The sequence below is a fragment of the Rhinatrema bivittatum genome, chromosome 4 (genome assembly GCF_901001135.1).
Source record: "Rhinatrema bivittatum chromosome 4, aRhiBiv1.1, whole genome shotgun sequence".
In the NCBI taxonomy this organism is placed as follows: Eukaryota; Metazoa; Chordata; class Amphibia; order Gymnophiona; family Rhinatrematidae; genus Rhinatrema; species Rhinatrema bivittatum.
Window position 1 is genome coordinate 407139858 of NC_042618.1, and position 13725 is coordinate 407153582.

The following is a 13725-nucleotide window of genomic DNA, read 5'->3' on the forward strand; positions in this document are numbered from 1 at the left end:
CTTCATGAAGGATGCCTAGCTCTCAAGTTAGGCACAGATATATTAAGTAAGCCAATAAAAAGGTATCACTCACAACTTAAGCTTTATTTATTGACCTTTTTATTTGAACGTATCCAAGTGGACTAATACGGGAAGCACGATTTGAATGAGTCTTCAGCCGCGTAACCAACTGATGGCCTAATTATTGCAGTGCATAAACCAATACAGTAAAACAAACTATGAATCTGATATCATCGGTTATACTAAATTTTACTTAATTATGATAGTGCAATACTTAAGCTTCAATAATCATCAAATAAATAATTTAATAAACTCTCTGGCTAAAGATGACAATTTGCTCTACTAGCACAACAGAGGCTTAGAAGCCAAAGAGAGCTAGTGTTCTTATTCTGCGATTAAATCTCTCCACCATCCTAATGCTTCCCCTTAACCGGCTAACCGAAATACAACTATCACACGCGCTCATTCAACATTTTTTTAGGTAGAAGAGCCGTAAGACAAAAAGTCGTCGCAGCCAACCCACCAATTACGCACAGAGGGCAGTTAGCTAACCAGCCAATTACAGGAATTCGTCCGTCCTTGCTTGCGCACCCTCTTTTTCTTGCTCCTCACTCGCGCGCGCGCTTGTGGTTAGGGTAAACGTACGGGACGTTCTGAGCTTTCTCTGGCGCGCGCGCCGTTCGTCGTCTCCCTCCCCAGCAGCCCCGCGCGGGGTGACGTCACGGGCGCCATGTTGGAGTGCTGATTTTTGTCTCTGAGGTGCTCCGGGCTGCCCGTTTCCTGTGGGCTTCAGAAAGGGGGGGGAGGGAGCGACAAGCACGCGTGTGAGGAGAGACGTTAATCTCCTCTCCCCCCAAAAAAGCAACAATCCCCCCCACCCTGTCCCCCCTCCCCCACCTACTTCTTCCTGGGAAGAGCCATGGACGTCGACGGACTTCAGGAGGCTTTGAAAGGTGGCTGCTTGGCGAAGCCGCTTCGGGTGCCGGCAAGGAAGAGGACGGACGTGCAGTGAATGGAAGGGAGGGGGTGGGAAGAGAATGACACTGTACTGCTGGGGTCGCATAGTGCCGCAGCCCGTGTCTGGAAGGTGGAAGGAGAGGGGGCTCCTGGCACTTATTTCTCACTCCCCGTGGGGTTCAGCCTGTTCCCTTAGATTTCCGGGAACCCGCCGTAGTCCACTATCGTATTACAAACTTTTAAGTACATCTTAACATGTTTTTAAAAACATTTTTGCAACGCCTCCCCCCGCGCATCCCTTCCGGCCCTTCTTGCACTGCTGTCGCTCTCTTGCCCTCTAATTATTGCGCTGGTCCGTTCCCTGGGAGCTTCACAGGACTTTGGCAAAGTTTGGTTTCATTTACTCTTTCGCTAACGCTCCGTAATTATGCGAAGCAGGTGTCCTATACTCTTCTAAACTCTCCTCCTGTGTATGTGCTTTTCTCTCGCCTTCAGATTTTGAGAAGAGAGGAAAGAAGGACGTGTGTCCAGTGCTGGACGAATTTCTTTGTCACATCGCGAAGACCGGAGAGACAATGTGAGTTTTCATTTTCTCCCTGGTCTAGGCCTCTAATATCCAAACGGGGTTTGAGAGTGGGACACAAGGGTCTGAGAATGGTGACAGACTAATATCCTTTGATGTATGGTGTACTTGAAGCAGGATTATTATTTTGCTAAGCACCGAACTGTTCAGTTCACTTGCAGTGGAGATGGTGGATACAGCCTCGATCACGTTGTGCTGCAACTTTTTGTGCGTCATTAAAAATAAAAAAATAAAAAAGTAAAGTGGTTGCAGCCTTGGGATAGAACTGCATAGTTCATATGGCTGAGCCCAAAGTTTGTCATTACTTTCGTGTAGTTTGCTCTTGTCTACTGTCAGTTTAATTAACCAAGAGAGGCCTGCCTGTTGCTTTCTCCTCTTAATTGATTGAAACTCAACTTTCCTAAGTATTTATCCGTAACTTTGGCCTTGCTTTCGTCTGGGTGGGGGGAAAGTTTTTATTGAGAAGCAGAGTAAAATGAATTCTCAAGTTTAGTGCTTATTTAGATCGATTGGTACATTTCAAATATTCATGTCTAATACCTCATTTGTGACTTTTATCTATACTTGTTCATAGGTGTAGTAGTAGTACTAGTGGTTGGGAACTGTGTGTGGTTTTGCTTGGTGGGAGGCGGGAGGAGAGGGCAGAACGAGCTGGTATATTTCCATGCTACAACAATTATGTGACGAGTATACATAAAGGCTTCTCCCAAGGCCTGCCTGCAGTATGACATCATTTGCTAAATGTGGTGTAGGAAAGCTGGTGCAGAAAAAATGAAAGTACCGAAGGAGTTGCTAGTTTTTGTTGCTCTTCAACTGTGGCTTGTTACTGTCTGACTTATGTGCTCTTCCAGTTGAGAAAGGAAACTAGAATTTATATGGAAAGCGCTGGCTGCACATATTTTCTTTAGTTTTGTTCTTGTTAAAATTTAAGAGTATTGAGTTAATCGAAGGTCCATGTTTCAGAAATCTTCTGGCTAAAAGTTCATAAGTAGCCGATATTTCGTTTAATATCTTAGTTGTTTGCATACAACTAGGGGCCGGCTCTCCGTGGCTTGCCTCATTTTAATATGGTTTCAATTAGTAATATCCCCCATAGACTTGATCGGCTTAGATCTGAGCATACATGCAATGATTTACCTCGGCTGGATTGGATTCCGTATTTCGTTACTACTAGCTGACTGTTGGCAGGAAGAACGGCAGTCCTTCGGTGTTACAGTCGGCAGTCTTTGGGTTGCTGCTGCTAGGCGGTCGCAGCTTTGGCTTCAAGAGGCCTACCGGGCAAAAACAGACTGCTCTATTTGTGTCGCTGTTTTTCTTCGATGAAAAGCTGTGCTTAAAAAATATGGTGCTTGAATATTTGCTTAGGATTAAAAGGTTTATAAGCTAAAATCGTTGCTGGTATTGTTAGTCAGAAGTGATTTTAGTAATTTCTTTATTTCTTTGCCTTAAAAAAAATGGAGGGGGGGGAGGTGCTTTACCAACAGTGATCGAAATGTTAACATGTTAGTTCTATTCATATTTTTCAAGCACAGTTTATATTAAAATATATTTTTATGCATTCCTGATTAATTCTCTTAGTATTTTAATAGACTTAACATTTTTTTGCTGCGTCCCCACTAAGATAAAGGTTGGTTCATAATATTTTGATTAACAGTATCTTCAGAGTTTCTATTGCTCACTGGCTAACCCTGTATCCATATATTTTAGTATATTATATTATAGGACACACTTACTTAATATTTAAGAAAAATACCCTCTCATGTGAAGCTTTTTGTTCTTCATTTTTGAGGAAAGCACATAGATGTGAAATTGGGATCCCTGAAGATTAGTGGAGTAGTTTGAAGGGCACAGAGAGTTGGTTATATCCTAGGGTTGTTTTACTTTATAACAAAAAACAATTATATTCCCACAACTACAGAAACATTAAATATATAGTGTAATGTTTTGTTCTAGAAATCGTCAGCTGGCAAATTAGATACCAATGAATGGGCTTCTCTCAGAAGTTAAACTTATTAGTATTTTTATTTTTTCTGAAGTTGAAACCAGAATTCCATGAAAGGGACTTTTTTTTTTTTTTGTTGCACCCTTTGTTAAAAGTGACATTGTAATTTAGCAGTGGAAAAGAAAGTCTATGAAATGCATAATACCATGAAGTTAATATGGTACACATTGTGTAAACAGATTTACATCTGCATAGAAATACAGATGAAGAGAGAGACCCATGCTAATTTACATATAATGTTCCAAAATTTAAGATTTTCCCTAGTCCAGAAAGATCACTTGGTGACTATTCAACTGCGAAGTATTATTTTGAAAACAGATATTTGCAGATGCTTGCTCTAGGTCTTGTATTCTTGTTTATAACCACTGTCTTTTAAAATAGATAAACTCAGAGTAAGCCCAGAAAGGAGAAAAATGCCTGTGAACCTCTATATATTGGCACATTTTTAAAATTAATTTATTTATTTTTATATACCGGTATTCGATTTTACATATCACATCAGTTTACATTCCAACAAAAAATGCAGGTTATTATTGAATGTCTTATCAAGTTGTCTTATCAACTTACAATTTAGAAGTTTTACATCATGCTTGCATGGATATGAATCAAACTAAAATTGATTCTTCTGAAAGCATTTTAACAACATGCATTTTGGCAAAGGTAAATGCCAAAGCAATGTGTAATTACACTGCATTAAAAAAAAAATTCAGATTTTAATTTCTTGAGCAATTTGCTCTTGGCTTATTCTGTGATTGGGTTTTGCAAGTCAGATGACTGTGGGGTGAGGATTTCATTGAGCATTCAAGTAGTGTGATTTGGGGTGGCACAAACCCTAGCAGGTTCACTATACAATTGGGTCATGTGAATGAATGCACATGGCACTGAGCAGAACAAGATTCCCAAGCTTTCTGGAAAACACTTTTTTTTTTTTTTATAATTGTCATGAACATGTCTTCCTGTGTGGAAGCACTTATTCTGTTTCCTTTTTTCCCCTACCAGCCCAGTTGGTATTTCAGCAGGATGTGCAGTTCTTTACTTCACGTGTTTTTGTATTTTTCCTCATGGCCTCTGTCAGGAATTTTATTTTATCCTTAGTTCCCTAATCAGTTTTATGTCTTGCAAGGTATTTTTTTTTTATGTTCTATTGAGTTATAGCCTCCCTGTCCTTAAATAGTTTTTTAACAAGCCTCTGATTTTTTTTTTTTGGCAGAATTTACTTCAATTAAATTTTTTTTTTTTTTTGAGACAAAGCAGTTTGTGCCTCCTTTGTATTTCCAGCTTAAACATAGAAACATAGAAATAAACATAGAAACATAGAAATAAACATAGAAACATAGAAATAAGACACATTCACAACTGTCTTATTTATTCATTTGATTACCTATGTACCGTTTCATAGTCTTATTTTTTCACTTGCTATTCTAATGTATCAGTAGGCTGAAATGTAAATATTGTGCTGTTCAATTTCTCCCCTTCCATCCCAAGTTTATTTTCCTTGTTTTTTGTAACTTTCCCTCTCCCTTTTTCTGATTCACTGTATTTAAAGTTCAAGGTTCTTATTGAAAATATTGTTTTTTACGTTACGTTATGCTTTACACTCCTTGTTATTTGTAAACCGGGTTGATGTGATGCCTATCATGAAACTCGGTATAACAAAAACAATAAATAAATAAATAAAATAAATAAACATGATGGCAGAAAAAGAACACATGTCCCATCTAGTCTGCTTATTCATTATTATTAATTTAGCTTTAATTCTGGTCACTTTCTTTGAAATCCCCTGTATTTATCCCAATGCTTTCTTGAAGTCAGATACTGTTTTTGTCTCTACTACCTCCATTGGGAGGCCATTCCATGCATCCATTACCCTCTCTGTAAAGAAATATTTTCTAAGATTACTACTGAGTCTACTTCCTTTTACTCTCATGCCATGACTCCTCATTTTAGAGCTTCCTTTCTATTATGTCTGGAAACCTTTGAGATATTTAAATGTCTTTATCATATGGCCCTTATCTTGCCTTTTCTCTAGAGTATACATCTTTAGATCTTTGTCTGTCCCCATATGCTTTAGAATGAAGACCACTGGCCATTTTAGTAGACATCCTATGGATCGACACCATCCGGTTTATATCCTTTAGAAGGTACAGTATTCCAAATGAGGTCTCACCAGGGACCTATACATGGGCATTATCCCTTTTTCTGCTGACCATTCCTCTCCCTACACAGCTAAGCATTTTTCTGGCTTTTGCTATCACATAATCTAGCCATTTGGCCACCTTAAGATCATCCGATACAATTGTCCCAGAACCTGCTCTTCCTTAAACCATTTTCTCGAGCTATGCTAGATCCCTCTTTGTTTTCCACACCTTCCTGGCTATCCAGCCTGTTATGGATTTTGGTATCATCCGCAAAAAGAGAAACCCATCCCGACAATCCTTCCACAAGATTGCGCACAAAAATATTGAAAAGAATTGATCAAGGACAGTTTCCTGAGGCACACCCCTAGTAAACATCCCCCTTCTCAGAGTAAATGCCATTTACCACTACCCTTTATCACCTCCCAGTCAGTAACTTCCATACCAAAACCATAAGAACATAAGAAATTGCCATGCTGGGTCAGACCAAGGGTCCATCAAGCCCAGCATCCTGTTTCCAACGGAGGCCAAAACCAGGCCACAAGAACCTGGCAATTACCCAAACACTAAGAAGATCCCATGCTACTCATGCAATTAATAGCAGTGGCTATTCCCTAAGTAAAATTTATTAATAGCCATTAAGGGACTTCTCCCCCAAGAACTTATCCAAACCTTTTTTGAACCCAGCTACACTAACTGCACTAACCACATCCTCTGGCAACAAATTCCAGAGCTTTATTGTGCGTTGAGTGAAAAATAATTTTCTCCGATTAGTCTTAAATGTGCTACTTGCTAACTTCATAGAATGCCCCCTAGTCCTTCTATTATTCGAAAGTGAAAATAACCGAGTCACATCTACTCGTTCAAGCCCTCTCATGATCTTAAAGACCTCTATCATATCCCCCCTCAGCCGTCTCTTCTCCAAGCTGAACAGCCTTAATCTCTTCAGCCTTTCCTCATAGGGAAGCTGTTCCATCCCCTTTATCATTTTGGTTGCCCTTCTCTGTACCTTCTCCATCGCAACTATATCTTTTTTTGAGATGTGGCGACCAGAATTGTACACAGTATTCAAGGTGTGGTCTCACCATGGAACTATATAGAGGCATTATGACATTTTCCGTTCTATTAACCATTCCCTTCCTAATAATTCCTAACATTCTATTTGCTTTTTTGACTGCTGCAGCACACTGAGCTGATGATTTTAAAGTATTATCCATTATGATGCCTAGATCTTTTTCCTGGGTGGTAGCTCCTAATATGGAACCTAACAACGTGTAACTACAGCAACGGTTATTTTTCCCTATATGCAACACCTTGTACTTGTCCACATTAAATTTCATCTGCCATTTGGATGCCCAATCTTCAAGTCTTGCAAGGTCCTCCTGTAATGTATCACAGTCTGCTTGTGATTTAACTACTCTGAATAATTTTGTATCATCTGCAAATTTGATAACCTCACTCGTCATATTCCTTTCCAGATCATTTATATATATATATTGAAAAGCACCGGTCCAAGTACAGATCCCTGAGGCACTCCACTGTTTACCCTTTTCCACTGAGAAAATTGACCATTTAATCCTACTCTCTGTTTCCTGTCTTTTAACCAGCTTGTAATCCACGAAAGGACATCACCTCCTATCCCATAACTTTTTAGTTTTCGTAGAAGCCTCTCATGAGGGACTTTGTCAAATGCCTTCTGAAAATCCAAATACACTACATCTACCAGTTCACCTTTATCCACATGTTTATTAACCCCTTCAAAAAAAAATGAAGCAGATTTGTTAGGCAAGACTTCCCTTGGGTAAATCCATGTTGACTATGTTCCATTAAATCATGTCTTTCTATATGCTTTACAATTTTGTTCTTGAGAATAGTTTCCACTATTTTTCCCACACTGAAGTCAGGCTCACTGGTCTATAGTTACCTGGATCACCCCTGGAGCCTTTTTTAAATATTGGGGTTACATTGGCCACCCTCCAGTCTTCAGGTACAATGGATGATTTTAATGATAGGTTACAAATTTTAACTAATAGATCAGAAATTTCATTTTTGAGTTCCTTCAGGACCCTAGGATGCATACCATCCGGTCCAGGTGATTTGCTACTCTTTAGTTTGTCAATCTGGCCTACTACATCTTCCAGGTTCACAGTGATTTCGTTCAGTTCGTCTGACTCATCACCCCTGAAAACCATCTGCGGAACTGGTATCTCCCTAACATCCTCATTTGTAAACACGGAGGCAAAGAATTCATTTAGTCTTTCTGCAATGGCCTTATCTTCCCTAAGAGCCCCTTTAACCCCTCTGTCATCTAATGGTCCAACTGACTCCCTCACAGGTTTCTTGCTTTGGATATATTTTAAAAAGTTTTTATGTGTTTTTGCCTCTATGGCCAATTTCATTTCAAATTCTCTCTTCGCCTGTCTTATCAATGTTTTACACTTAGCTTGACAATGCTTATGTTTTATCCTATTTTCTTCAGATGGATCCTTCTTCCAGTTTTTGAAGGATGTTTTTTTGGCTAAAATAGCCTCTTTCACCTCACCTTTTAACCATGACGGTAATCGTTTTGCCTTCCTTCCACCTTTCTTAATGCACGGAATACATATGGACTGCGCCTCTAGGATTGTATTTTTAAACAATGTCCATGCCTGTTGAACACTTTTAACCTTTGCAGCTGCACCTTTCAGTTTTTTTCTAACTATTTTTCTCATTTTATCAAAGTTTCCCTTTTTAAAATTTAGTGTTAGAGCTGCAGATTTACTTAATTGTCCCCCTTCCAGTTATTAGTTTAAATTTGATCATGTTATGATCACTGTTGCCAAGTGGCCCCACCACTGTTACTACTTTCACCAAATCTTGCATTCCACTAAGAATTAAATCTAAAATAGCTCCCTCTCTTGTTGGTTCCTGAACCAATTGCTCCATGAAGCAATCATTTATTACATCCAGGAACTTTGTCTCTAGCAAGTCCTGATGTTTCATTTACCCAGTCAATATTGGGGTAATTGAAATCTCCCATTATTATTGCACTGCCAAATTCGTTTGCTTCCCTGATTTCTCTTAGCATTTCATCATCTGTCTGACCATTTTGTCCAGGTGGACGGTAGTATACTCCTATCACTATACTCTTACCCAACACACATGGGATTTCTACCCATATAGATTCTACTGAGCATTTAGTCTCTTGTATGATCTTTATCCTGTTGGACTCTATACCCTCCCGGACATAAAGTGCCACACCCCCACCAAGTTGATCCTCCCTATCATTGCGATATAATTTGTACCCTGATATAGCACTGTCCCATTGGTTATCCTCCTTCCACCAAGTCTCTGTGATGTCAATTATGTCAATCTCATCATTTGCTGCTATACACTCTAACTCTCCCATCTTACTACTTAGACTTCTGGCATTGGCATACAGACATTTCAAAGTGTGTTTTTTGCTTGTTTTAACAACCTGCTTTTCAGTTGTTTGGGATAATTCGGAAATCATTAGCTTTGGTGATTTTTTACATATAGGTATATGAACTATGTTTGCATTTAATGGAAACCTCTCTGTTGGGATGCCCTAACTCTCCTGTTTCATTAGTATCCTTCAAGGATACATTTCTCTGAACCATGCACTGCTGAGTGACTGTCTGCTTTCCCCCTTGTTCTAGTTTAAAAGCTGCTCTATCTCCTTTTTGAAAGTTAGTGCCAGCAGCTAGGTTCCACTCTGGTTAAGGTGGAGCCCATCCTTTCAGAAAAGTCTCCCCTTTCCCCAAAAGTTTCCCCAGTTCCTTACAAAGCTGAATCCCTCTTCCCTGCACCATCGTCTCATCCACGCATTGAAACTCTGGAGCTCTGCCTGCCTCTGGGGACCTGCACGTGGAACAGGAAGCATTTCAGAGAATGCCACCCTGGAGGTTCTGGATTTCAGTTTCCTACCTAAAATCCTAAATTTGGCTTCCAGAACCTCTCTCCCACATTTTCCTATGTCGTTGGTGCCCACATGTACCACGACAACCGGCTCCTCCCCAGTACTGTCTATAATCCTATCTAGGTGACGCGTGAGGTCTGCCACCTTCGCACCAGGCAGGCAAGTTACCAGGCGGTCTTCACGACCACCAGCCACCCTGCTATCTACATTTCTAATAATCGAATCACCAACTATGATGGCCGGCCTAACCCTTCCCTCCTGGGCAGTAGCCCTGGGAGATTGGTCCTCAGTGCGAGAGGACAATACATCACCTGGAGAGCAGGTCCTTGCTACAGGATCACTTCCTGCTACACCAGGGTGATGTTCTCCTATTGGGAGACCTTTCTGATCCAAGGCAGCACTGGGGCTGCCAGAATGGATTTGGGACTTGGCTACTATGTCCCTGAAGGTCTCATCAATGTACCTTTCTGTCTCCCTCAGCTCCTCCAAGTCTGCTACTCTAGCCTCCAGAGATCGTACTTGTTCCCTGAGAGCCAGGAGCTCTTTGCACCGAGTGCACACATACAATCTCTCACCGGCGGGTAAAAAATCATACATATGACACTCAATGCAAAAGACCAGAAAGCCCCCCTCTTGCTGCTGGACTGCTGCCTTCATCTTAGTTTTATTGAGTTCCTAGTTAAGTTTAGGATACTAAGGGAGTTGGAATGAGAGTACTTTAATTACTAAATTCACCTGTAAATTTAATCAGCTAGTGTCCTACAAGGGGATGATTAAACTTTCAATAAGGGCTGGTACAGTATTATGTTTTAGATAAGATCCTGGTTGATTTTTAATGAGAAAGTGTCTTGTGCCTAAAAATCAAGGGTTGAGTGGGTGGGAAAGACAGACACTAGAATTAACTATCTCTGGCTTGCTTTTTACCTCAGACACACACAAACTCTAAAGAATATATCCCTTAATTTCACCTTTCACCAAACTTTTATAAACCCAAAAATTTCTGAAAACTATACTTACCAATCCTTTTAAACCACGGTTAAATTAATCTTCACTCAGTTAATGGAAGGATTCGATAACGGCGCGCGCTTCTGGTCCTCCTCTACTGCAAACCTTGCGGGGCCTCTGGAAGCTGGGCTGTGGAAGTCAATCCCTGGATCGCTCGCGGTGACCTCTGGACTCCTCTCCATTCAGTTTATTTATGTTAACCATGCAGAGCCATGTGAAAAGTTGTGCTAAAATCCAAGTACACTAAATCTAGTGTCTGTTGATCAAACTCTCTGGTCATCCAAAGAAATTGATCAGGTTCATCTGACCAGATTTATCTCTGGTAAAACCATACTGCCTTGGATCTTGAAATGCAGTGGATTTCAAAAACTGCACTACCCTCTCTTTTAGCAGCGATTCCATTCATTTGCTCACCTCAAAGGTCAAACTTACCGGTCTGTATTCCCAGCCTCCTCCTTGCTTCCACTTTTATGAATAGGACCCACGTTCTCGACTCTAAAGAAGCATCGAAAAGGAAAGTCAGTGGAGCTGCTAGGACATCTCTAAATTCCCTTAGTACCTTTGGATATATTCTATCTGGCTGCATTGCCTTATTTACTTTTAGCTCCTTATGAACACACCATTGTGAAAATTGATTGGATGCAAGGTAAACGTCAATCTAGTTTTATGTGGTCCTGCTCCAGGCCCTTCCACAGTGAAAACCGAACAGAAATTTGTTAAATAATTTAGCTTTTTCCTCCTCAGTCACTGGATCCCAGATGATCATCCATCAGAACATCAGTGATACTGTCCCTGTTAGTAAGCACCAGGCCCAGTATTGCCCCCTTCCATGTGGGTTCCCTTATCAGTTGACAGACCTATTGTTGCATAGAATCCAGGATCTCCTTGCTTCTAGAAGTCACTGCAGCTGGGGTGTCCCAATCAGCATCAGGCAGATCGAAATCCCCTAGCAATAGCAACTCCTCTTAATCCTGAGAATATCCTTAAATAAATCTCTCTCCATTTCTTTTGTGTATTATAGAGGTCTGTATATTACTACTGCTGGGGGAATTCTGTGCACAAAAAACTTAAAATTCTGCAAACCTTATATTGGTCAAAATAGCACAATTTACATGACAGTTTTTAATAACTTTTTTCTGTATTAATTTAAAATGTAATTACTTAAAGATGCAGAATTTCCTTAGAAATTCACTGTAAATGTCCCTTCCACTTGCTCTCCCTACTCCCCTGGCCACTTTGCGCCCTCAGGCCTCAACTCCTCTACCTGCCAGTATCTCTCCCCCTCCACCTCTAGGCTCAACCCTTTCCACTTTATCGCCAGTCCCAGAATTTGACCCCGTTCTCAGTACTGCCCCTCACACAGGCTCCCTCTGTCCCTCCCTCTCTTTAGTACAGATAAAGGCCCAGGTGTGAGAGAGGAGAGGGCCCTCTGTCTTGTATTTACACCCACACAAATTCCCTTTTTCTCTCTCACATACATCCTCACACAGGCTATCTATGTTTGTTTTATTTATTTATTTATTTATTTAAAATCTTTTCTATACCGTCGTTCATTATATTACTGTCACAACGGTTTACATAGAGGCACATATAGTAAATTGTACATGTATCTGTTCCTATTATTAGTGGAGGTGCCTTATAAGCTCGGTAACATAGTTTCATAATAAAGGCTATATGTTCAGTGTTTAATCTGACCTGTGACTACAATAAAGACTGTTAAGGGTGTAGTAAACAAACCATGACGTACATACATATAATGTGCTAGTGCTGTATAAGGATTTTGTGTGTACAGCTTTCAGTATTTCTCTCTTTCTCGCTCTCTTTGTGAAAGGCTTCTCTAAAGAGCCAAGTCTTTAAGCTCTTTTTGAAAGTCTTGAAATCTCTCTGTAATCTTACCTCTGTGGGCATGGTGTTCCATAGTAACGGTCCGGCCAATGATAGTGCTCTTTCTCTGCCTTGTTAAGTTTTGCAGTTTTTACTGAGGGGATAGTTAGGAGGGCTTTGTTGGCAGATCTCAGGTTCCTGTGTGGGACATGGACGCGGAGTGCACCCCTTCACACAGACTCTGTCACACACACACCCACACACACACACACACACACACACACACCCGCTAGCACCCTCACATACACATCCATTTTTCATACACACAAGCTCCCAATCTCTCTCTCTCACTCACTCACACACACACACCATATAGGATCCCACACCCCCCCTCTCTCTCTCTCTCTCACACCCCCCCTCTCTCTCACCGGGGCCTTTATCTTCTCCGCGAGCGGAGCACACTCCATTTGCAGCACACGGGGGCCTTCGTCTTTGCGCTCTGTTCGCGGCATGCCGAGTTCTCCTCTATTTTCTGCGCAGAATTCTGAGCAAATTCTGCACTCTGCAGTAGCGCAGAATTCCCCCAGGACTAATATTACATGAATATAAATAGATGTTCCCTTCCCTTTTTCTAGGTTAAACATGGTTCCTCATCCTTACCTCTTAAGCCCAGCAATGCTGTTGCTTTTTTTTTTTTTTAGTTTCTTTATTGGGTTTTTGTCACATTGCACAATAATGAATAACTGTCAACGCTGCACCTTCACAGATAAAGATCAGTTTTACAATAACAGAATACAATAACTGGACATATACACATACTGTAGATCGTATCCCTTCCCCCACCCCTGCTACCCTCAATATCGAGACCATCACAACCACCCATACCAATTTGTCACTGAAGTACTCAGTAACTTTCATTTTAATACATGACCATATCCCTAGCATCCTATATTAGCACACCTCTCATTCCATAGGCTTATAATATCCCTTGGACCGCACTTAATTAATCTCTTGCTTAAGATAGTAATAACATAGTTTCGCAGCTCCTTAGGTACTAGGGAGAAAAATGGGTTCCAAGCCTGTGAGAAATGCTGTTTGGATTTTTCTTCTAATGGATTTATCCTCTGATATCAACAATTACATCATATTACCTTTCCACAATGATATGGAGGGCCCAGTCTCAGCCATCCAAGTGGATAAGATACATTTTTTTGCTATTAAACTAGATTTAAACAGCAATATTTTCCGAGCATTACTGACTCTAATCCTTTCCCCTTTTACACCTAAAAGACAAAATGCA

The 13725-nt window shown here is 40.6% G+C and overlaps 1 protein-coding gene across 6 annotated transcripts in view; it reads left to right on the forward strand.

The window, feature by feature from the left end:
- Window positions 1-635: 635 nt before the first annotated feature.
- The window catches only part of PPP4R2 (protein phosphatase 4 regulatory subunit 2), a 192604-nt gene continuing 179514 nt past the window's right edge, over window positions 636-13725 (forward strand). For 3 of the 6 annotated variants that reach the window (XM_029601094.1, XM_029601097.1, XM_029601099.1), the window contains exons 1-2: window positions 1023-1200; window positions 1453-1534. In XM_029601094.1, the coding sequence (XP_029456954.1) occupies window positions 1038-1200; window positions 1453-1534 (245 nt within the window). In that variant the 5' untranslated portion in view covers window positions 1023-1037. The other 3 variants (XM_029601100.1, XM_029601096.1, XM_029601095.1) reach the window with 3 other exon arrangements.